At 52.4% G+C, this 25,756-nt stretch overlaps 1 protein-coding gene across 1 annotated transcript in view; it reads right to left on the reverse strand.

Moving 5' to 3' along the window:
* The window catches only part of PLXND1 (plexin D1), an 81,836-nt gene extending 75,350 nt beyond the window's left edge, over positions 1-6,486 (reverse strand). The window contains exon 1 of the mRNA XM_069866031.1: positions 5,161-6,486. Coding sequence (XP_069722132.1) covers positions 5,161-6,471 — 1,311 coding nt within the window. The 5' untranslated portion in view covers positions 6,472-6,486. The remainder of the gene's footprint in view (positions 1-5,160) is intronic.
* Between the last annotated feature and the right edge of the window lie 19,270 nt (positions 6,487-25,756).

Here is a 25,756-nt window from a genome sequence, read left to right on the forward strand (position 1 = left end):
CCTGCCAAGCCCTCCGTGGGCAGATCAGCCCCTCACCATCCAGCCCTCAGGCAGCAGCTTGGAGGGACACCAACTTCCCACCACTCGTAAAACAACAGCCAGAAGCAATTATCATGTATTACAGCACCACAACAACACAGTGCAGCTTTGCAGTAACGGGGTATCTGCACCTTCCAGTCCATGCTACCAATTCCAAACACAACGCGCTCTACGAAAAGCAGAAATTAAGTCTGCTACAAGAACTCCTGCCTCATTTTTAATTTACAAATTAAGTGTAAATTCCCAGTTTCCTTTCCGAGGCTAATTCTCTGGATTTATTTGAGTAGATGTAAGGTTAGAGCACATTTATTTTCATGTTTGGAATTTCTAAATTAGTATAACCCAGCACTTCAAAGTAACTCAGCTCCTATAAAACCCAACCCCACAGAGATGCCACAGTATGTTTGGACAGTAAGTAGATGCTTTGTTATATTCCCACGTGTATAAGAGGTTTTTTTCTTTGGGAACATTTCCTGACTGGTTTCAAACCACATTTCTATGCCCCAGCATACATATATAGTGAGACTGTTTATACAGTCTACCCAAGGAGCTCATTTTATTTAACAACTCGTTATAGTAAAGCTCACTGGTGGGTATCTCATCCTTGCACCACAAAACACTACGCTCAATGAGCATGCAGGATCTGACACAAAGCCACAAGAGCCAGAAACTCGAGAATTAATGCTGAAACGCATCATTATCCCAGGCTGCCTTGCCTATATTTTTCAGCACAGGAAACAAACCATACTTTCAGCCTTCTTTGAGTTGCAGACCCCAAAACATTTCCCAGGAGAGATTCAGATCCCTGGCTAGCAAATCTGAGCCTAATAAATACAAGCCTGCTCTCCCTAGTCACTTCTCTAGGAGTATTTGGAAGGAAAGCGTGGAGCTCAGTGCAGAAACCACAGAAGACAAGGAGTCCGGCATAGCTGAGAGCGTGGGATGGGGTTACCAGCTCAGCTTTTCCTCAAGTGTGCTTGTTTATCACATGGAGTGCTTTATTTTGCGTTAAACTCAGCTGATGTTTGGACACCCAGAGTAGGAGGGTTTATAGAGACGCCTGTAAATCCATATTCACTTGCCCTTCTGCTGCGGCCGTGGCCACGAGAACACGGCTGGGACAGCCCAGCAGCCGTCCTCATTTCCCTGGCCAAAAAGGCATCTGCCAGCTGGAGCAGCACAAAGGTGCCTGGTCTGTGCTGCTGGCCTGAGAGACAGGGTGGTGACAAGGGGATGCCATGGGACCTCCTCTTCACTGGGACACGGCGGTGACCCAGCACGGCTACCCGCAGCACGGGAACAGCCGTAACTTTTAGTGGTGCCAAGAGTGAAGGTGCTGAGATGCCTTACACGGCAACTACTCTTTTGAGCCAGCAGGAAGCCAGGGATGGTGTTTTATCTGCTCTGCTTTCACTGAGGCTCTGGGGTACCAGCCATGCAGCCACCGTGACCCTCACACCTACTGGGCCACAGCCCTGCTGGGGCAGACTAGTTTAAATATGAAGTAAACCCACTCAGTGTCCTCGGGATTTGATAAACTCTGTCAGCACATTGCTTCAAATGACGTTAAAGACATGCTGCTACGGAGAGCTCGTGCTCATCTCCTGGGGGCTCAAATCCAAATTCCACCCGGGCTTCGAGTGGGCAAAAATGCAGCAGTGGATCCATGCGAGTATTTAATTTTAACTGCAGGCAGTTACAAAGACAGCCCAGTATTTGACACAAAATTCATTATAAAAAGCTATTTCTGTTGAGGGAAAGCAATCTTAGAACTCACCCACTCACTCTCGGTACAAGAACCCAATCAAACTAAATCCTTCTCTAATTCATCCTCCTTCCCTTAAGCTGTCGCTGCGGATTCACCTCCTCAGTAAGTGACTTTTCAGCAGCGCTCATTGAGAACAAGCAACCAGCCTCTACTCCTGATTCAGACCATCCTCTACTCCTCATCCAGACCACCCTCCTCTGCCCATTTTCTCCACGTCTCACAAAACCATTAAGCATGTGCTTAATTGCAAGTTAGCACTTCCATCAAAGCTACAGCTGGTTCCCCAGGCTGAGCTGGCGATTCCCCCTTGCCCAGTGGTGGGGACGCAGACTAACTAGCCACTTGGGCTCCCCAACCAGATGGCAGAGACACTCTGTCCCCAGGGCCACCTGCCCTCCACAGTCATCTGTGTTGTCACAGCGGGAGTCGGAAAAGCGGCTGCCACCGCACCAACTGCAACCGCTCAAGTGCAGAGAAGAAGCCCCTCTGTTTGGTGCCAGCCTCCCATCGGACCTCTCATGGTGATGCTGCGGGTAATGAGCCGGCAGTGATGGGTTTCGGCAGTGGGTTCTCGATGTGCCAGCCGTCCCCGGCTGTCCTCGCGGCCGCGAGGACAGCCGGGGACGGCTGGCACATCGAGAACCCACTGCCGAAACCCATCACTGCCGACCGAGTGCTGCAGCTCCCTGGCTGAGTCACAGCCGAGTGCTGCAGGAGAGGAGCATTCAATTAGACAGAACAACACACAAGGGGGCAATGATTTTCCTTTCACACCGCATTACGCCTAACAGCCCGTGCTCCGTATTTGTAACAACCAACTACTTGAGCTGAACGCGCGCTCGGAATGAATCAGACCATCATTAGGTTTTATTTTTTTTCTTCCTGAAGGAACTTAAAACCCAACCACCTAGTCCACAGGAAGAACTAATGAACCACAATTTTGATAATACCGGAGCACCTATCACTGATGCCTAGGCAAAAGAAAACCTGGAAACCCGCTAACGGGTGGAGAAGTGGAGCTCGTAATGGGAAAACAGCTAAATGCTGATCTCCTCTGCCAAACCAGCTGCTGCTTTAATACATTTTCCTGCTGCGTTCCCAAGGCTGGGACACAAAATGTATTAGAGTATTTCATTGTCTTGAAGGTGGAAATTGATGTTAGTTTTTTTGCAGCACAAAGAAACACAATATTACAACTCTTCTCTTGACACTGCCACTCTGGGACTTGAAAACGAAAACAGCTTGTTAATATGTTGGCAATTCTAATGATTAAGTAAAAGGCAAAAAAATATGAAAGGCTCTCCCCCTGACTGGTAGGAAGGCTTCCCAGCAGGCTTGGTCAGCGGTTTTAGAGGAATACGCTTCAAATAAATGGGAAGTGTAGAAATATTAGGCATGAACGAATATTAATGGTATGCTTCCTTTAAATCCTGCCGTACTTGACATCAAAGGATCTTAAAGCAGCTTTACAAGGGCAATCTTACACTACATGAGCGTTAGCTTTCTGAATAATAGTAATAAATACAGGAGTATGCGGCAAATCAGGGAAGGGCAGCACCTTGGGATAAATGACTGGCTCGAGGTCAGCAACGGCACCGCTGTCAGTCACGACTAGAACCTGGTTTTCCCCGTCCATCCCATACAACCACCGGCTACATCGCTGTCTCCATGCAAACAGATTTTGTCATAGCCTGACCCTGCCACGCTGGTAAACACAGAGAGTTTCTACTGACTTCTACAGGATCGGTGAGGCTCAGTGATTTCTAGGATGCTCCTCTGAACTTCACGTCCCTTATTGCTCACAACTTCAAGAACGGAGCCATCCTTCACAGGCTGGTTTTGTGGCACCAACTGACAACATCCTTTCTCGCCTACCCAGAAAGCACTCGGAGAGAAGGATTGCGACCAGGAGCACGCTTTATAGTGGAACAGCATCATGGTCCAGACCCAAAGATGGAGTGAAATCTCACTTCTGCACTGCATCTCCCGGGAGTCACTAGGGAGTCAGCTGTCTAAGTACCTTACTGGATACAGCACTTGATATTTTCAACATCAATAGACCAGTGTTAGTCATGACTATTTTCTTTACTGAACAAAAGTCAGAAAAAACAGCCTCTCCTCAACAGCCCTGGAGCACTGAGGAAGCTCAAGGGAAGCGGGAGCCTTTCTGCCATTGACTTTCTGTTACAACTAGAGTGTTAACTCACTAAGCACCCTCCAGAAGCCTCAGCCACAATGCCTCCCCTTGACCTGCCTAGCAAAGACAGTTCAATCCTGCTAAGGTCTAAGGAGCTGATTTGCAGGGATGCAGAGCTTCAGCCGCAGCCAACATGAACTGCAGGTGCCTTCCCCTCCCATAACAGGATTTCTGACTCTTTGTGACTCCTCTTGAGAGCTGTGACCGTGCCAAGGCTTCAGGACTGGGCTCCCAGTGTTTAAGGCACCGAGTCTTTGTGGAATTAGCTCAAAAGCCAGGACAACTACCAGATTTCCTGGCTGTTAGGCAGCTTGTACTTCGCCACTGGGGAAAAGCTATTCAACTTGGTTAGAGTAGGTCTATGAACCAGAGCATCGAGACTACATATTTTAACACAGCATGGAGATGCCACACTAAACACTTCGGTTACCATGGAAAACCTTTCTCCCGCTGCCCCTGGCATCGCACAGGGAAGCCCAAGCCCAAACGCTCTATCTCGCCTTTGAAATCAAACAGATGTTTTTACGATCTTTGCTGGGGCTGAGTTATGCGTCCTTCCCAGAGGACGGGGAGAACGCAGCGTTAAGGCAGCCCTTTATTCCTTCTTTCTTTTTCAACCCAAGCATCCTCAGTGAAAGGGAGAACAGGCGCCTTTCTCCGGCGCTAAAACATTTACGGCCGCTCGGTAACAAACTGTGACAACGTCAAAGTTTTCCCCCGAAGGGAACGAGGCGGCCGGGCTGCCCCGGGACCGGGGAAGGGACCGGCGAGGCTCCCCGGCCGCCGAGGGCGCTCCCGGGGACCGCGGGGCAGGGGCAGCGCGAACAGCCCGACCGGGGGGACCTGCGGAACACACGGGACCGGCCCGAGGGACCCCGCCGGGGGAAACGACAGGGACACAGCCGGGGGAGAGGGGGAGAGAGGGGAGCGAGGATAAGGGGGAGAGAGAGGGGAGAGGGGACGAGGGGGGAGAGAGGGGAGCGAGGACCAGGGGGGGAGAAGGGGGGAGCGAGGACCGGGGGGGAGCGAGGACCGGGGGGGAGAAGGGGGGAGCGGACACAGAGAGAGGGAGAGGATAGCGGAGCGAGGAGCGCGCCCGCGGGATGCTCTCTCCCTGTCTCTCCCTCCCTCCCGGGGAGCCGGCGCTGCCCCGTACCTGGATGTTCCTCTTCTCGCAGGCGGGGCCGGTGCCCTGCACCACGCTGTCCAGCACGGTGACCATGCCGGCGCCGGGGCTGACGAAGCAGGAGTTGCGGGCGGCGCGGATCGTCTCCTCGATCTCGGAGAAGCGGAACACGCAGAGCGCGGAGTGCGGGCGGCCGCCGGCGGCCCCGGCCCGCTCGAAGACGCCGAAGAGCAGCTCCTCGGGGGGCGGCGGGGCCGAGGCGGGGGCGGCGGGGCCGCGCCAGGCGGCCCGCGCCGGGAAAACCGAGACGAGGCGGGTGAAGGCGTCGGCGGCGCCGCCGCAGCGCAGCCCCAGCTGGATGTAGGACTCGGTCAGCTTCTTGGTCTCGCCGCTGCCGTTGAGGGTGGCCTCGGCCGGCTCGCCCAGGCAGATGCGGGCCAGCAGGCTGTGCGAGGGGCTCTCCTTGTCGCCCGCGTTGGCCTCGCTGTTGAGCGCCAGGTAGGCGTAGGGGCGGCGGGCGGGCGGCGCGGCCCCGCGCTGCAGGAAGGCGCGCACGAAGCTGAGCTTGTGCCGCGCCTTGGCGACCTGCTTGATCTTGAAGATGTTGTCGTCGGAGGGGTTGATGTCGAAGGTGAAGAGCTTGGCCAGGTCCCCGCGGGCGTTGAGGGCGCGGATGGCGATCTCGGGCGTGTTCTCGAAGCGGTGGTCCTCCAGGCTGCCGTTGCGGGGGAAGAAGGGGCTGCCGAAGCCCGTGTAGGTGGCGGCCACCAGCAGCCGCGCCCCGCCGCCCCCTCCGCCGCGGCGCAGCACCAGCCCCACGGTGGAGGCGTTGGGGTGGTTGGCCGCCACGTTCAGCATGCTGGGGAACACGGTGGCCGGGTCGCCGCCGCCGGGGGGGAAGCGCACGGCCACGGCCGAGATGTTGCTCATGCTGCGCAGCTGGCAGAGCCCCTGGTAGATGGAGCCGCAGACGACGAGCACGCCCTGCTCCGGGTCGGGCTGCAGGATCTTGTTGTAGTTGTTGGTGAGCACCTTGGGGTGCTCGCAGGAGGCCTGCGGCAGCTGCGGCGCGTGGCACAGCGGGCTGTCCAGCACCGGCCCCACCGCCGCCTCCGCCTCCAGCGCCAGCTCGCCCCCCGACAGCTGGAACAGCCGGTTGACGGCCGCCAGGTACACGCGGGACCCGGGGCCGTCCAGGGCGAAGTTGTTGGTCGGGGTGGGCGAGCGGAACTTGCGCTGCACCTCCAAGGCGGCGGCGCGGCCGAGCAGCAGCAGCAGAAGCAGCAGCGGGAGGAGCGGGAGCGGCGCGGGGGAGCGCGGCTCAGCGCCCGGCGGAGCCATCCCGGCGCTGAGCCGCTCAGTGCATGGAGCGAGGGGCCGGCAGCGCCCGCCGCCCAGCGCCGCCCGCGGGAAGTGCCGGCGGAGCCCGGGGGCCGCCCCGCCCCGCCCCGCGCCGAGCCCGGCCGGGAGGGGCCGCGGGAGGGACGAGAGAAGTTAGCGGGGACCCCGCCCCGACAGCCCCGCTGAATCGAACCCGCGGGTCCTACCGCCTGTGCGAGGGGAACCGGGCCGGGGAGAGGGGGGAGAGAGAAGAGGGGGGAGAGAGAAGAGGGGAGAGAGAAGAGGGGGAAGGTGGGGGGAAAAGGGGAGGAAGGGGGAAGGAGGAGGGGGGAGAGGGGGGAGAAGGGAGTGGGGGGGAAGGGAATGAGAGGGGAGGAGAAGGGAGTGAGAAGGGAGAGAGAGAAGGGGAGGAAGGAGAGGAAGAGGGGGAGAAAGGGGGGAGAGGGGAGGGAGAAGGGGAGAGGGGAGGGAGAACGGAGGGAGAAGGGGAGAGGGGAGGGAGAAGGGAGGGAGAAGGGAGAGAGGGGAGGGAGAAGGGAGAGAGGGGAGAGAGAACGGAGAGAGGGGAGGGAGAAGGGAGAGAGGGAAGGAGAGGAAGGGGAGAAGGGGAGAGTGGGAAGGGGAGAGAGGGAGTGGGAAGGGGAGAAGGGGAGGGAGGGAGTGGGAAGGGGAGGAAGGGGAGAGAGGGAGGGGGAGAAGGGTGAGAGGGAAGGAGAGGAAGGGGAGAAGGGGAGAGTGGGAAGGGGAGAGAGGGAGTGGGAAGGGGAGGAAGGGGAGAGAGGGAGGGGAGAAGGAGAGGGAGGGAGAGAACGGAAGAGGGGGGGAGAACGGGAGAGTGAGGGAGGGGAAGAAGGGGAGAGAGAGGGGGACAAGGGGATTGGGGTGAGAGGGAGATGAAGGGGAGGGGGAGAGAAGGGGAAAGAGGGATAGGGAGAGGGGCAGAAAGGAGAGGAGGAAGGAGAAGGAGAGAGGGGGTGAAGGGGAAAGGGGAGGAAGAAGGGGAAAGAGGGGGAGGGAGGGGGCAGAAAGGAGAGGGAAGGGTAGAAGAGGAGGGGGAGAGGGAGGGAGGGGGGAGAAGGAAGGAGAGGGGGAGAAGGGAGAACGGGGCCGAGAAGGGAGAGACAGAGGGAGAGAAGGGGGAGAGAGGAGGGGAAAGGAGAGAGAGACGGGGAAGAACGGGGGGTAGGGAGAGAGGAAGATGGGGAGAGAGGGACGGAGGGGCCCGGCCCCCCGTTCCCCGGGTTCGGGGCGGGGAAGCGGCACGGGGAGCGCACGAATGCGCCAAGCCCGTAGGGAAGGGGGTGTCCCCGCGGGGGGGGCTGCAGGGGGCCCGGGACAGCGCTCTGGGCTCGGCCCCGGCCCCCCGCCCGGCGGGACGAGCTCCCCGGGGAACCGGGAGCCGCAAGAAGCTTCGCCCGCACGACTTGCTGAAAGCCGGGATCAGGATAGGACCGTGCATCTCCTCTGCCCTCCAACGGGCTCTTTTTCAACTGTGGAGGGGAAAAAAAGAAATAAAAAAACAAAACCACCAGAGAAAGAAGTGATGATAGTCCCGAATTCCACCCACTGGAATGCCCAGCGCGGGGAGCAGCCCCGAGGTAGCGGATCCTCCCTCCTCCAGGGCCGTGGGAACGCTCCCCCTGCGTGGGCGAAGGTGTCAATTCACATTCCCTGAGCTGCTCTGGTCTGCAGGCGTGTGAACGGAGCCCCTTGTTGTGCAGGGAAACACGCTCCGAGACCGAAGGAGTGAGGCTCTAGAGGGAAAGTCGGGATCCGTCCTGGGACAGGAGGCTGCCCAGGACCGTGCTCTCTGCAGCAGAGGCTTTGTTTGCCCGCGTAGCTTATGTTCCTGCAGTCTAAGTGAGTCACAGAATCACGAGGTTGCAAAAGACCCACCGGATCGAGTCCAACCGTTCCCATCAATCACTAAACCATGTCCCTCAGCACTTCATCCACCCGTCCCTTAAACACCTCCAGGGAAGGTGACTCAACCCCTCCCTGGGCAGCCTCTGCCACTGCCCAATGACCCTTTCTGTGAAAAATTTTTTCCTGATGTCAGGCCTGAACCTCCCCTGGTGGAGCTTGAGGCCATTCCCTCTCGTCCTGTCCCCTGTCACTTGGGAGAAGAGCCCAGCTCCCTCCTCTCCACAACCTCCTTTCAGGTAGTTGTAGAGAGCAATGAGGTCTCCCCTCAGCCTCCTCTTCTCCAGGCTAAACACCCCCAGCTCTCTCAGCCACTCCTCGTAAGACCTGTTCTCCAGCCCCTTCATCAGCTTCCTTGCTCTTCTCTGGACTCGCTCCAGAGCTTCAACATCCTTCTTGTGGTGAGGGGCCCAGAACTGAACACAGGATTCAAGGAGCAGTCTCACCAGCGTAAAGAGCCCTGAGCAGCTGCCCAGCCCAGTGCTCGGCTCCTGACACACCATCGTGACCCAGGGCGCAGCTGCAGGCTCACAGGGCACCCAGGAGGACCCAGCTCCTTGGGCAGCACGTCCAGGTCCCCGTGCAAGACGAGGCACAGTTGGGCTCCAGTGCACAGCACATATCCTGGCCATGGTGCTCAATATCAAAACCCACTTGGACATGTTCCTGTGACACTTGCTGTAGATGAACCTACTTTAGCGGGAGGCACAGACTACCTGATCTCCAGAGGTCCGTGTGTGGTTCTGTGGTGCTTCAAACCGCAGCAATGGCACCGCTGACAGCCAAGTGGAGCTGTTACGGGATGTGGGCACAGCATCGTTGTCTCAAGCCTGAGTTTCCACTGTGAGCAGAGACCTAGCTGGAACACCTGCACAGTGGAAGAAAACAAAGGGGAAGCTTGTAGGCTTAGTTTCATCATGCAGCTACAGCAATACTTCAACAGAGTGGCACTGGTCCCCTCGTAAGGGTTGTGCATGGAGGCACCTCGCTATCCACAAACAGCCAGCAGCATTTAAAGCAAAGGTGGGAAATAGAGGCTGGTATTTGGTCCCAATCACCTGGAAATGCTTCGTAGGGGAGCCCTGGAAAGCAGTCCTCCCTCTCCCTATCCCTCAAGCATTGTCTCACTGCCCTGTCTCTTCTCATGGCACATATCATCTTTTATACAAAACATGTTAGCAAGGCTGATGAGGATTCTGCATGACTTCTGTTCTGGAGAGAAAAATCCTCTGTTGTTGTCTAATCTCATTTCTACACCTGCCAATTTCCCACACCCCCTTCTTGTCCTCCTCGCCCTCTTCAGAGCACTAATTAATACATAACCGCCTTGGCCACGCCATGTCCACCGAAAATGTGCATTGAATTAAATGCTGTGCTTTCGTGCTATCTAACTCATTGTCTCTGCTAATCATATCCTTAATTAATAGGGTTATTAGCTGTTCTTAAATGTGGGACTCCCAGTTGTTAGGGTTTTTTTTTAAGCTACAAGTTAGCAATTTTTAAATGTGATCACGTCTTTAATTGCATAGAAGTAAACCCCCGTGATCCCAAACCCTTAATCTGCCTATTTTAGGATTTCTTATGGCTGCTTATCCTGATAGTAGAGCATCTTCCATGTGAAATCAGCCTTTTAAGGCATATCAAATTAGGTTCCAGATTACAGTCAGTTAAAAAAAAAAATTAGGCCAAAGAATGTAGAAAAAATGTATGACTTACCCAAAGGTATCCAGCATTGGCTTTGTCAGAAAAAATCCCCCAGGAGCTCTGACTCCCATTTTTTATGCCAAGCAGTTATCTACGCTGGTACAATTAAAGGGAAAATATTTGTGGTATTGATGGATTATTTGACAAAGATTTTATTATTGTTGTTGTTGTTGTTAGGAAACAATCCCCTGGCAAGATGCTTTGAGGGGAATATTTTCCAGAAATGATTTCCCACCCCTATTATCTGGGCTGTTAGAAGCTCCAGTGAGTATTTCAGCGTAATGCTCCTAATGGTGTAGTAGAGGTTTTTAAATCTCTCATACACATATCTTACCATTGTTTTTTATTCAGGAAGAAAAAAAAGGTCGAACTTAAACCACATGCCTCTTGCCACAAACTATCACCCCCCTGCCAAAATCCTTTCCTCTCCAAGTCCTGCACAGGTTTAAAGATAACAGCCTTTCAGACATCTCTGTGGGTGAGAGGGGCTGTGTGCACAAGAACTCAAAAACACTTTAATTATTAATAAATATATTTACGCGAGAACGGTTTCCCTTTAGGGGAAACATGAGTTACTCATGCAATTACTCAGGTTACATTGACTCAACATCGTCAAAAACCAGGTTCCGATCACTTTAATACAGGTACTATAAACATCTATTTATTTAGTGGGGTTTATCTGCAAGATAACCATAAAGCACTCTGTGGATTTGGGAAGAAAGTTCGCCCTCGTGCACAGGCGATGGCCAGGATTGACTCAGCAGCTCTCAGCAAACGCCGGCAACTGGCAGCAGGGTGGAGGAGAGGTGCTGCCCGTGGGCTCGGTGTGCAGGACACCGCTGCATCAGTGTCCCTGGGGACCGTGGAGGCGCGAGGGCTGCCTCAGGAGCTGGTATCTAGGAGAGCAACGATGTACTTTGTGTCCTTGCTTGTCACGCTGAGCGTTTTAGGAAGATCTGCCTTTCCTTTGCCCCACACAGATGCCCTGCAGAGATGAGCCCTGGGGAGCGGCCACTTTACCCAGCAAAGGTAAAAACAAGGCAAAGCTTCAGCCACGCAGGAGCCAGTGCAGGGAGAGACCCGTCTGCAACTGCAGCAGCAGGTCAGAAGATCCCTCTGCTTTGACCCAGGCAGCCAGTCCTCTTTTGGTTTTTTTCATCTCGTTCACTCTCTGCCTCTCAGTACACTATTTGGGTCATTTTCTATATGATCTCAGGGTAGGTTGGCAGGAGACCATAAGGCGCATTCACAAACGCTTAGCAGACATGTGTTTTGAATCCTCTTGGCTGCTTGCTCTCCCTCTCAGAAACCCATACTGATGGAAAATGGCTATGGAGTATCCGTGCTGGATCACAGCAGGGGTCCAACCCATGCATTTTCCCCATCCTGAGAGAGACCACTAGTGGTTACCCAAGAGAGGAAGGCAAGAGGTACAAGGTCCTGCTTCATCTCCATTGACCCAGCTCAGAGTCAGCCAGGACATGGCTCTCCAAGAAGCAGCATTTCCAAGCAGAGAGGAACCGCGCACCAGGGAAACGCAAGGGGAGCTGAGGAAGAGCCGAGAAGCACTTAGACACAGACAAATCACTGAACAAGAGCTGTTCTCTGATCACCACACTTATGATGCTCTGCAGTCCTGCCTGCCACCCTGCCTTTGTCCAGTCAGTTGTTAGTGCCTTGTGTCATCAGGCTGGAAGCATCTGCAAAGTGCTTGCTCAGGCACTTCAGGGCACTCAGAAATTACAGAGGGCTTGGAAACAGCCTGATTAGCAATCCTTGGTGTATTTTTGGATAAGTGTGGACCAAGTCCCTATTTTACTGTTATTTATCTGTATTGCAGGCACTGCTCATGGAGAAGGAGGCCAGATAGTCATAACTGTTATTACTAATGGTTTAGCACACTAGGAGTCTGCTCAGTGCTGAGCAGGAAGATTAAGGCAAGGTCCCTTCCCAAATGTCCTTTAGTCTGAACACACTCTCCGGCGTGGTCTCAAGGCTTTCCTGCAAATGGTTGTAGCAGGAATAGCACCGGTGTGGCACGCTCCACTGCCACCCTGCTGCTGGCCTCCAGCCCTGGTCTGAGCAAGGAGCACAGGGATTTATGGGGACCTGAGGCACTTTCTGAGTAAATTCACACTTTTTTTCCCTCAAGCCTCTTTGTTTTCAGAGATGAGCCTTTCCCAGTGTAATATAGAGTGTTGCTCCCTTCAGAGTATGTAATGCAGTCATAACCTTGTCTGCAGCGTGCAGCCGGCTGACGTGTTCACTGTGAGGGATTTGCCTCCAGAGAGGAGCTGTGCAGACAGAGGTTGTGAGCATGAAAAGGTCTCCTTCTAGGTTAATGACAGATTCAGTGCTGGTGAAAGTTCACATACACAATAATGGCAGGATTTTCCAGACCGGGAGGTTTATCACAAGGCAATAAAAATAGCTTCTTTTGTAGCCTGTGCTGGGGTTTGACCCGGGCGCTGTGGGTGGAAAGCTGGGATGCAGAAGCAGCAGGTTCCCCAGTTTCCCGCAGGTGTCTTCTGTGACCTGTTGCTTTTGTTTTCTTTGGAGGCTTAGAAAGGGCTCAGCACTCGCTCCCCCCAGCTTCATACCAGTCAGAGCTGGAAACATGGCTGATGAACTTAAATGCATCTCCAGCTCTGCTCTGTGAGAAATTTAGCATATGCTGGGGCTGGTGGTTGGATGGACACAATCCCTTCCAGCCCCAGCCCCACTACACTAATGGTCTCTCATCCATACGTGTCCCTTGTCAATGCAGACAGCGGGACATCACAATCTGGCATGAGTGCAGGTGTGCACAGCAGAATAAATCCCTTCTTTGGCTGGATCTGACCAGCAACAGCCTGAGGGGGTTTCTGGGCAGATGATCGGACTCAATGCAGCTGCAGGGTAAAGGAAAGTTTCATCCAGTCCTGCTCTGACCCTCAGGGAAACTGAAGTGTGTGGTACTCTCTGAGCTTCAGAGGGGTGTCGGATAAAGGGTGTTTCAAGACCGAGTGCCCTGACTGATGTCCTGCAAGGACAGCACAGGCACTATTCTCAGAGCACAGAGATGGGAGGACGTGAGCCCCCAGCAGCCCAGTGCACCAGTCCTACTCTGTGGGTCCCGTACCAGCACCAGCCTCGATGCCTCACTGGGGCCTGGCAGCTGCTCCTCACCAGGTCCCAAGATCCGCTGCCCAGCTCGTGCTGCACTGCAGCCAGGCTGCCAGCTGGCAGGGCAGGGTCTGCAGGAGCAGAACTGTGGTGTGGGACAGGCGAGGGCAAAGCCACACGGTGTCCTGCGGCTGATGCTGCAGGCAAACAGCGATGCTAGCACAGTAACTGTGGGCAGTGGTGGTTTTAGCACCGTTTTTCCTGGACTGGCTGAGTGAGGGCTTGTTAAGGCCCCCAAGGCTGCAGGACCCTACCCGCCCACGGTATTAAGGCTCCTGCTAGAGCAGCAGCAGCGCCTGACACAACAGGGGCTGGCCACATCTAGTCTGCGTCAGGCCATCCGCGCAGCCCCGCGCGTCTTGACTGCGTTCCAGTGTAGGATGCAGGATTTGGCTCCGAGCAGAGGAAGTGAGTGCAACATAAAGCAGAGCATCCCCTCGTGGGATTCGCAGCAGGGGCCATGCTGATTGTTCAAAACAAAGCATGGCTGCGTTGGAAGTGAGCCTAGTTTTTACCCCGGGATTCACACATGAAGGCCCTAGTTGACCCAAAGAGCAAAGCCCTGCAATAACAACCAGCAAGGCTGATCCTACCAGCTTTGTTCAAACATCCTCTGCCAAAGCCCGGAGGAAGTTTTTCCTTATGAAGTCAGGCACGATCGTGCCGCTCTCTTTGCAATATGCTAACTTTCCAGTGAGCAGTTGCTCAATACGTGCTTAAGTAGGCAGGCCACCACTACCCATTAACCAAAACAAATAGGAAAGAGGGAAAGCTTACAACACAACAATTGCTTTCAATTAGAGGAAATATCTATTGCCAAAATATGTCAGCGGGATTTGACAAACTACATTTTTAACTGTGTACTACTGAAGAACTGGCTGCACTAAACTGTAGCTTAAACTAAACAGGGATTTAATCCCCTTCCCTTCCTTCCAACAGTATAATCACCAGGCTGTAAATGTATTATTACAGCCCACGCTACCCTTGTTAATTCCAACCAATTGGACTTACTTCAGTGGCTTAGAAGTTATTCTCTTCCATGTTCACTGAGCTTGTTGAGGCTTCGGTGTCAGTGTTCATCATGTGCTTTGAGCTGAAAGGGTTAAATATGGTTAATTGTAAAGCTATTGCTTGCTTTGCACATCTCAGTACAAACCTAAGCATTTTGGTTAAAATCTCATAACTGCTTTAAAATGTATACCACGTTGCACTGAGCTCTGAGTCAGCTCTGTATTTGGTGTGTCCAGGTCTAAGCACCTCTGGTCTCCGCTCCACCTTGCTGAACAGATTAGATCCCAGATCAGCTTCAGATGTGCTCTCAGCTCGGCGTGGCCTTTGTATACCTCAGGTGGCACCTGCCGGCTCCATCCTATATTCCTCTGAGAGGCCCTGTCCGAATTCCAGCCCAACAGCCCCAGCCACTGCCTGCCGTGAACCGGCACCACAGATGCTGCTGGACCCACGGCCCATGTGAAATCATGGGCTTCTGCCAAGGTCAGCCCCTGCCTCAAGTCACTTGTCATTGCAATGACCCTCGGCCGGGCACGTAGCCCTCGCCAAACACAGCCCTGCAGCCCATCCAGCAGCTTCCGCATCCAGCTGCGGTGCTGGCTTACAGCCTCAGCTGGTTTAACCCCAGCCTTGAAAACACCAGCCAGCCCCATCCCCAAGCCTTGTTCCAATAGCCCTTGGCAATACCGTCTCCTAAACCTACCCGAGCAGTAATTACCACACCTATCAGCAGAGCTGGGTCCCAGCACCTCTGATCCTGACTCTGCCAGGGACCCTGCCAGGGCATTTACCCAGGCCTAGCCCATTGGTCTTGTCCTGAAGCACTCTCAGCGATGACCTCTGCACTGTCCCTGCTTGAAATCTAGCCTGGAGGTCCCTGCCAGCAACCCACCTGCAGCCAACCCCAAACCTACCCCTGCACTCCAACCCTGCCCCAGACGTGCCTGTGCCGCCTCCAGCAAAGGCAAGGCAATACTCAGCCTTATGCAAAGACCCTTCTCGACCTTTCTGCACCCCACGTTGGTTCATCAGGTCCTGTAGCTCTGGTGCTGTGTCCTGCCTTTTGACTAGAGGTGCAGGGTCAGCCCCTCCAAGTAACTTTTTAGCAGGCATTAATTGCCAATTTCTGTGCCCCCTGCTTTTTACCAGGAAACCTAAAACGTTTTCATACCTATGCCTTGCAATAGCCTGCTAGCCACAATGTTGAGATAAATCTTTGATGTGCGGGTTCCAGCAGCATGTGTTTTACATTGCCCCTAATACCTGTCTCTCATTATAATGTCACTTGGGGGGGTGTCGTCTAGTATTGTATATTTTTGGACATATTGTAAACAGTGTGATCTCGTTCCTGACATTTCCCTGGTGACCTCAATGGTCTTAAAGGTTTACACATTTCTCATGTGTAGTCAACACATTCATTAATCTTAGAGATAAGCCAAAATTTACAAGTCACACACACATATATGCATTAAAAAAAATACATATGTGCCCATATACGTTTAAAATGTCAGCAAGTCCTGATACTGGATTAGTTGTAGCATTTTGTAGCAGAAAAGGAGGCTATCAGGTGGTTTCAGTTTAGCTAGCAAAGATACCATCTATTTACAGTCTACATGCTTCTGTGCATATGCACGTATTTGTATCTGAACTCACCACAAAATCAATGATGTAAAGAATATAAGGTTACAAAACTGCATTCACATAAATCTTTACACAAGTGAAACCAGCTTTTTTCTTTGGACTATCTGGGTAGCCCAGTAGAATAGGCACCCAAAGTGCTTCACCCGGCAGCGAACGCGACCCCAAAACTGAGCAGAAGTAGTGGCAAAGCAAAGAGAGATGCAGAAACCTGCTGATACAACTGAGGAAAGTGGAAAAGAAAAGGTAATCAAACAACCTAAATAGTTAAAATTACCTTTCAACATTCACTCTTTTAAAATGTAAACACCAAGCAGGTAAAACTTTGGGTACTTTTACTACTGGGATGCCAGCTGTTCCATCTTTCTATCTATGCAGTCATATTTTTTCTATTTTCACATCCACACATTACCTTGTATGTGGCTGTGCTGTGTATTTCAGGGGTCATGGATGGCCCAGGGGACTCTCTTCACCACACTGTCTTCCCCACAAGGGTAGAAGGAATCATACAAATAACATTGCCTCCTTACCCGAGTCTGATGTAAGTGATGCAGTCGCTTACACGGGGCGTGGAGCAATAGCTTCATTGAATTTAATGGCCTGCTTAGCTCCAGAAAGGCTAGGGGAACAGCAGCTTCACGGTGTTCATCTGAAAAGAAGAGCAATAATGAGCTTTAATAATGGTAAGGACTAACAAGCTGCAGGCATTAGCTCTGTGCTGAAGGTGACAGCCTGGGAGCTGAGCTCTCCTGCCTCTTGAGACAAAGTGTGCGTTGGAAGGATTTGTTCACTGGGAACTGGACTAAGACAAACCCAGCTCACTCACGCTGCCGGCTCAGGTTCATGTTTTATCAGCTTTTGTGTGCTGCCAGACTTGAACCTGGAAATTCCACCTCCTGTGATCAGCAGCAAAGAGCCCAACTGGGGCAGGACCCACTTCGACTCCCTTTCACTCTGCAGGGCCACCCAGCCCTGAGCGCTCTGCGCCAAGCTCAGCGTTGTTTCACTCCTCAACGGCGAGCGCCTCATCCATCCCAGCCGGCTGGGGGAGGCGACTCAGAGTCTGTCAGGGGTCATGGTGGGAAAACACACATTTCACTCGGTGCCTTTTGAATGTGTCATGAAATATGGGGCCTTTCTCCTCCCTGCCAGCAAGTCCTTTCAGGCCAGGCAACTAAATATTGAAAATTTGTTCCCACTTGGAGAGCTGTTGGCATATTGGAATTAGTTGACAGCTTTGGGTCAGTTCCCAGAGGAAGGTGCGAGCAGCACCAGAACCATCGCAGCCGGCACTCATTAGGCTCTTGCCTGCAATCCACACAAAGGTGCCCAAGCCAGAGCGAGCCACTGAGGTTTCTCTAACCTGGAATCTGACCTTGTAATCTTCTTATCTCTCTCTTGGTGCTCTCTATCCTCTTGCACAGGGGACAGCCTGTTATATGAGAGCAGGCTCCTTTAACATACTTAGCGGCACTTTTCACCTTCAGGGTCCTCTCGTGTACCGGGTTTATCTTTCCATCTATGTTCTCCTGAGTGATGTCTATTTAAGCCTGGGTTTAAAAAAAAAAAAACCAGCACAACTTACTTCTGGTTTCAATCAAAACTGTCGATCAATCGCCTTGCTCACTTTAGCCTTGCTTGGCTGTGTCTAGACTCCTGTGCGCGGTGCTCATGGAAGAGTCTGGGGGCCAGTCCCTGAGCTCCTTGCACATACTGAGAGGTTTCCTATCTCACAAATGGTCCCAATGATTTTATTAAGCTATTTGCTAAGCAGTTCAATAATCATTGCTAGCAAGGATGTCAGAGCACGGCCCGTAGTAAACAGTATATTTATTTAAGCTCATCTGTGGCACTGTAAAAAAGAAGGGTGTGTTGCTCCCAGCAGATGTAACATTTCTAGGGCTTCCAGTTAGATGCCCACCTCTGGCACTAATTCTGCTTGGCAAAATCAGAACTGCACTCACAGGGCCCTATCCTGCACTCCTCTCTCACTTGCTGAAACCCGTGGAGTAAGCGCTGCAGGAAGAGTGGCAGGATCTGGCCTGGTGGCTGTTCAGATGCAGAAGGTTGAATAAATATTAGTGGTTGAACTAGTGATTAACCTGCCAGTTGGAATATCCAGCAGATCCCATGTTTTCCTCCCGCTTGATGCAAATGAGAGTTGATCATAAACATCTCATGCCTAAATTATACCTTAGAGAATCCAAGCAACACAGTTGGCCTTGCCTGAATTATTTCAATGAAAACAAGGCAGACAAATGAGTGTAATTGTCCAACTCCTTTTGCTTGCTAGTTTTTGCCTTGCTTGGCAACCCTTGCAGCTGGATGTTCACGCAAGATTTTGAATGTAAAGGTACCTCCTGCCTCCAGATCTGGCACTACCAGCATACCTGGGTTTTTTTCACTCTTTCTAAGATGGGAAGTGGGGGGGGCGTGGCGGACAGGACACAATGCAGGGAGAGTGAAAAAATGGAAAGAGCTTGTTTGTGGCCTGTATTTCAAAGGAACAATTGCACTCTAGCTCCCAGATGATCATTAAGAAATTGGTGGCCAATAGTTTTGTTATTGTGGTGAGGTCTCACACTTAATCAGCTTCAGACGGACAAAGACAGCACATAAAAATACATTCATTTCCCTATGTCACTTCACTTGTTGCCTGAAACTTTGCATCTGTTTTTACACTAAGACCTAATCAGAACAACTCCCAGCTGGAGCTTTTTGTTCCAGAATCAGACAAAAAAAGCCAATGTCTCCTTCCTCCTTAAGGGGCCAGTTCTTCCTTCCCTGCTTTCATGTGCACACCTTCCATGGACACAATCGTGGAGGGAGTGGGGAAGGAAGCATCAGAAGCAGCAGCTGAAGGGTGAATGGATTTAGGAAACAGAAAATAACAGAGGAAGTTGGTCGGAGTGCAGCTCTGGTTAGCATTACAGCCGTGTAGCCCTCAGTAAAGGTGCTAGACACGGATATTGCGAATATTGTCTGATAGCCACAAAATAGGCTTCAGCGTGAGGTACACAGCCAGACAGACACCCAGGTGAGCTCTGCTGCTGCAGTGTCTGATCATCCTCATCCAGAGGGACTCTGTGTTACTCTGCAGTCACCACACATGCACGTACACTGAATTTTAGCCTCTATGTTTGCGCTGCCAACAGGTGGGCTCTGCTTGCTGTAGCAGCAGGTCTGTGTGCGATGCGGGAGCTGGAATTTGAAAGCAGCAAATGCCTTTACGGCAGCTTCACCAGCTCATCCTCACATATGTTGTTTACCAGGATTGCAGTGAGGCTGCTGTGGGAAGCTGCTTGTTGCAAGGCCAGATGAGCAATTTGTTGGGAAGAGCTGAAGGGTTGGGCTTGCTGCTCGGGACCAGGAGGGGATGGCTTTCAGTAGCATGTTAATCAGCCCTGATGTTGGAAAATGCCACTAGAGCCGCAAACCAGACAGACTGAAAGGCGACTGTGCAGACCCCTGGCTCTGTACATACCAGGAGAGAAATGGCAGCACATTGAGGGAGAATGCTAGAAAAAGGCATTTGTATTTTACCTTTGTACTCACTGTCCCTCTCGCAGGGAGTAGTCGACTTTGCAACATGTCTAACAGCACAACTCAACTGAAGAAAACAAATAATTCTTTTCATTTCAGGGGGGCTAATTGCGAGCTTAGAGCCAGGCACACGATCAGCCACCTTCCTGATTTGAGAAAGAAAGAGAACAGGGCATTTCAGTTTCAAACAGCACAGTACAAGAGCCTTTCCGCTTAGGAAAAACAAATCTATGTCTTCTTATCTTTTCCATTCCTGCAGACTCATTGACTAATGAATTCTTACCAGCTGTAACATTCATCTGCACACTTAAAATCAACCTTGTAAAAGTCTACTTGTCCACAGTGAGTAATTCTTTTGATGGGTGAGTAATTTGTCTCTGTGGAGGGGCTTATGTTTGGTTTATGCTTTTGCTGCTTGGGAAAACGTGCAGTGGGAGTCTGCCTGCTTTGCATAATTGTGTGCTTTAACTAAGTGTCAAGGGAACTCAGAGTCAGGGGTGGGTAATTTTGTTTTTATTGTTATTAATGGCAACTGAATAAATAAATACAAAATTTAAAAAAATCAAGTGACGATTTGATTCTTTGATTTTTCTCAAGATTATCCGGGTGAAGGATGCAGGAGACAATACAGTGGCTGGGCTGGGAGATTTCCATGGCAGTTTTTCAGGTGCTTCCTAAAAATGTTTTCCATTAAGCATCCCTAGAGGTCTAGCATTTGTGTGATTATCAGAAGGAAGTAGTCTTGATTTTTCTTTCCTACTTTGGTTTCCTTCAGCTAATGGCTCCTTAAGACTCTGCAACCCACATTTTTCTTTACAGAATACAAGAAATAGCATTCCTTGTTTTCACACTTCAGAGAAGAGACAAAAGAGACCTTTTGGCAAAATGTCAGATTGTGTGACTGATAACACCCCCAATCATTTCAGACTATGACTTGTGGCCATGTTAAGACCCAGATGTGGAAACAAACACATTTTACGTTAGCCACTTCTCTCCATTCTATTAAATTAGGACTAGTCATTAGCTGGTGGAGAGGCAGAAAGATTTCCATCAAGAAGCCAGGGTGGTGGCAGAGGAGGGGGTGTCATGCCTGACATCCCTTCTCCTCCCTCCCCCAAATTTCCAGCATTTTCCCTCCAGAGATATTGGTGGGAAACCAGCTCACATGACAAATTAAAGTGATTCATAACCCAGCTGCAGTCTCTGTTGACAAGCCCCATCGCAAAGCAATCATGCAGATTTTATGCGCCCAGAGTGCCAGGGAAGAAGCCCGTGGTTAGCGGCACACACCGTGCTTTCAAGAGAGGTCTGATACAACTTGGCTGAATTCATCTACGGCACATGAAGGCCAAATGGCTGTCACTTGACAGCAGTTAATAATGTAGCTTTAAAAAGGATATTTTCCCTGCTAAATTAAATTTCCAAGACATCACCATGCATCTTCAGCCTTATCTTTTTGTCTGGATTTTTTTTTTTTTTTTGGCTCTCCTATCAGTCTTTAAACACACAAACAGGGATTATACAGATAAGCTCCCAGTATGGTTCATTCTGGCAGTGGCTGATCAATCATGGTTAATTAACTTCGTGGATCCATAAACTAGCCAATTCAGCGGTGATTCTCTTTTCACCACAATCACGTTAGAAAAAGCTTAGTGACTGTTTCAGCCATGCCAGCCTCTCCTCTGCAGGCAGCACAGCAACCAAAGTGCAGGGACCACCTGCACTCGACAAGAACATTTCAGCCTGCACATGGATGAGCGCGTTATGTCCAGCTCTCCCTGCTTTCTGCTGTGTTACCTCCCCTCCTTTAGGAAGGAAAGTCTTCGCTGCAAGTTTGCGTTCATTTGCTTACAAGCTTAAACCACTTTTGAGTGAAGGCCAGACGGCCACACAGTTACCCATCACATCCAAGCAGCTACACTGGCCAATTCATTATTTTCACAAGCACCTGTTAACACACGCTGCTCAGATCGCTCTGAACTTGGTGCCCCAAAGCAGGGGTCAATCTGGCCTCTCCACTTTCCCTCTTGTACCCAGATGGGGGATGCTGGAAGCCTTGTTCCCCAGGTGACCCCCAGATGGGGTTGTACCAGTTTTCAGGGTCACAGCTCTGATCCCAAGGAGTTGCACAAGGGCCACCTCAGCTGTGTCAGCAGGACCTCCTGTGCCACCTCATGGTGACCAATAATGCTCTGGAAACCCCAAGTCAAGCAAACTGTGAATACTTCCTCAAAGACTTTACCAGTTTCAGTTGCCCAGGATGGCAGAGACATGGGTGGCCAGCACTACTGTGGCTGCGATGCTCGAGGTCAACCCCCTCCCCAGAAAGAGGGTATTTACACATCACTAACCTGCGGTTCCCAGCAGCTCCGAGGGATGCATCCAGCTCTTCTACAACCTGCCCACAGGTGCCACGTAGCCTTGCTCTGCGCTCCTCAACAGGCCACGTTTGCCTCTCCACGTATCCACGTTTCAGAGGTGGGTGCAAGGAATTTCCCTTGATCTCTCCTGGTGATGCTTCTTAAGGCCAACAGATGCAGCTGTTTGGGGATCTGTGCACACAGCCCCTGCCTCCAGCAGATCCACTGAGTAGCAGCAGAACAGACCCAGGTCTCATAGCAGCGACCTTCTGCGTTAAACAAGGGCAAGCCCTAGACAAAGCTCCATGTGTGGTGGTTGTGTTTCCATCTGGGGGACTCCTCCAACACAATCTCCTTGCCCCAGGTGATCAGAGCACGGAGGTGCCAGCTTTCGCTGTGCTGGCAGTCCGAGGGCTGCAGGGGAAATCCTGCACCTCCTGAGTCCTGACCCAAAGCTACCACCTCACTCTCTCCTGCTGTAAAAGACCTCTCTCCTGTGAGGTCTTTTACAGCAGAGACAGCATCTACTTCACTCTGAAGCTGCACCCTGTTTTGCAAAGACAGGCTGAAGCTGCAGCATTTCAGATCAGGCAATACTACGTAAATAATATTAGCAGGCTCACACTGCATCCAGAGACCCTGGATGCGTGGCACTGGCTTAGTTAATGGCTCCTTCTAAATCACAGTCCTGGGGGAGTTGAGCCAAGTGATTACGACCTCAGCTGAGCACCATGAAAGGTGGAAGGACACCAGTGGTGCAGAAGCAGCAAGCACCGTGCTGAGCACTAGGCAGCAGCGAGGGCAGCCCCAGCACTAGCAGAGCCCTCTCCAACAGGGCACAGCCCTGCAAGGTCTGACCATGGTGTGCAAAAGCAGGTGCTGGTGGCAGGGTCTACTGAAGCTCCAGGCTAGGCAAGCAAGCACCAGGTCCAGGGTTCACCCAGGGGGTTCTATCAGGAGCAAGACTGCTAGAGACAAGCCTACAGCATAGTCCAGAGTCCGTTCAGGAGACAGGGCTAAAGACAAGATTGGAGGCAAGCTACAACATGCCATCACTGCACCCACCCAGCACACAAGGTGCCTATAGTCCATCCAGAAGGCAAAGCCAGAGATGAGGCTGGAGAGCAGCACCTACAAGAGCCCTTAGGTGCTTAGACCTGGGTTTAAATGGGCTCCTGTGCCCTGGGCAGGGCTAGGGGTGGAGGCTCCAGGTGGGGCTGTTCAGGGACATTAAGGCAACACACTACTATGTGATGGAGAGCTTGGCCTCCCCATGCAGCAACTGGCAGCAGTGGGAGGTGTGTGGCGGGGACTCAAGGGGCTCTGCACGCCTCAAGGTGCTCCTGACCCTCAGAGGACACCTGCAGAGAAGTCTGAGTCTGGCCTAGACCCACTGGTTTAAGTTGTATCTACCATGGGACCCTGGTGCTCCTCCTCACACCACAGGAGGGTCTAAAAAGTGGGGAATATCTTGTCTATGTAGTGCTAAGTGGGTGGTGTTTGCTCAGCAAAAACCCCAGAGTAAGAGGTATTCAGAGGTATTTACATCTGTGCCAATGCCGAGGGAGAAAAGCAGCAGCAAAAATGCAGAGGAGGAAAATGAAGGATTTAAAGATAATGACCTACGCTGATTTTGACTCCAGAGTAGACGAAGGGAATGGGGCTGGGATCCACTCCCATCAGATGGAAGCAAATTGGACTGTTTCCCTGACAGATTGGCCCCAGCTGGGAAAGACAGAAAGAAGGCAAGGAAGGAAGATGGTTCAAGCAGGAGAACAGCAGCACTGAGATACCGTGCATTTTCAAGAAAGCCAGATTAGATATATTATCAAATCAACGGCATTAGACATGGTTGGCAGTTATTGGAGGAGCCAAGAGACAGAGCTTGTCAAGGCTGATAGTAAATCAAGGTGGGAAAGCAACCAGGCTTCATGGATTTTTTTCTGACCCTGCCTGCGGCTTGCGGGCCAAGGGGATGCATCTGCAACTGGTGGGTGCTCAAAATTTTCTCCTACCTCTCAAAGAGACTTTAGGCAGCAGCTGGAGACTGGCATGAGTCCCTGGGGATGTGGGGACCATGCCTATCACCACATCAGAGGGACACAGCAAGAAAGTCTGAGAACCAACACTGGGGCAGCTTGTGCCCACCTTGGAGGAGGAGCACCCAGCACTGGGAGACCCTTCGACACCCGTGTCCCCACTCACACCCGTGCAGGAGCCACGCAGCTTTCCGCCAGCAGCCCAGAGAGCTCAAGATTCCTGTTTCCAGACCTGCCACCCATGCTGTCGGGGAATGTCACTCCACCTCCCTGTAGCTGGCTGGAGGAGGGCTGCTCTGCCAGGCTGCTTGGCAGGGGGCCCTGAAGATTAATTAATTAATCCTCAGCCAGAGCTTCAAGCATCTGTTAGAAACTTCCTTGGTGAAAAACTACAGCCCTCCCCAGATCCTGTGTCTGTGACAGGGCGGGGATGGATTACCTCTACACTGTGACAACTACCTGCACTGTCTGAAAGTCTCAGGGTTTCCAGATCCTCCAGACAGAAAATCAAACATCCCAGGTGAGAGCCTACGAGCTCAAAACCAACAATAAAAAGGAAACAAATGAACACGAGCACTGATTAGTGCTGCCTTGCTCCTCTTGAGATGTCTGTGGATGGGAGAGAGGGCTTAGGGGGGCACAGGTGTATCCCGAACCTGTGTGGCAGGTTACTGAAACTGCTCCTGCTGAAGGAGACAGAGCAGAGTATGCGATGCTCCAGTGGCCTCTGGAGCTCACAGAGGGATCTCCTCTGGCATTTGCCAATGACCAGCGGTGGTGGGAAAGGAAATGAGTCAGAGCTGAAGCTTGCTAACAGAGAAGCAAACCCAGCACCTTTAAAAGCCATGATCTGGCTTTGGGCTGCAGGGATGGCCGCAAGTGGCGGAAACGGGAAGTGTGGTGAGAAAAACCAGCTAGTCCCTGCTCCCCTCTGCCCCCACTCCTGGCCCAAAGCCTGCACCCACGGGGTGAGACCCTGTACCACACTTGCAGCCTTCAGGAGCAAAACCAGGGCTCATCCAGCAAGGTCCCCAGTGCTGCCACTTGTGGGGTGGGCAGTGAGCCCCCGGGGCCACCCAAGCAGGCAATTGGGACCTTTCTGGTCCTCAGTCTGTGCAGGGAGCCTGGGTGCATCCCCTCCTGGCATCACTGGCGGAGGCACTTGGGGCACCAGCGCTGTGTTCCCACTCGCAGTGGGGCCACTGGCTCCAGGGCTGTGCTGGGACACCCTTGGGCACACCTTCTCCTGCCCCACCTCTGGTCTCGTTGTGAGGAGACCTCTCAGAGGGGGAAGATCCCTCAGCAAGGGGAAACACCGGTGTGAAGCCTTCTGGTAGGTACTGGTGATGCAGCTGGGGGCAACCTTGATGTTCCCAGCTGGCCTTCACTGTCCCTGAGCCTGTGACTCTTCTGGATGCTTCCACCTCAGAAGACAGGATGGGGCAACATTCTCCCACCAGCTGAGCCTCATCATCACCCTGATGAGATCCATGGGGACATCAGCTGCCCCACACACATGCTGAAAGCGAAGCCTTAAAAATAGAAGGTGGCAGAGTGTGTGCCAGCGCTGCCAGGTGTCGCAGCTGCAATAAAATCAGCACGGGGCTTGAGCCAAGCTAGCCAGGAGGGGCACGGGCTTCACCCTCACGCAGTCCCCCGGGGAGCAGGCTGGAGTGTGAGGGTCCTACAGCACCACTGCACTGAGCTCGGGCTTGGTGCCCACGCGAGGCTGCTCCCACCACCCCAGGCAGCATCAGGGCAGGTCCCCAGGGTGCCGGCACCCGCTGAATCCAGGCGGCAGGCACCGGCGAGCCCCCCGCGCCGGCTGTGCAGGAATCCAGAGGCAGAGGAAGTGAATTGAGCATAATTAAATAAAAGCCCTTTTGTAACCCAGATAGCAGC

Source organism: Phaenicophaeus curvirostris, chromosome 11, assembly GCF_032191515.1.
Source record: "Phaenicophaeus curvirostris isolate KB17595 chromosome 11, BPBGC_Pcur_1.0, whole genome shotgun sequence".
NCBI lineage: Eukaryota > Metazoa > Chordata > Aves > Cuculiformes > Cuculidae > Phaenicophaeus > Phaenicophaeus curvirostris.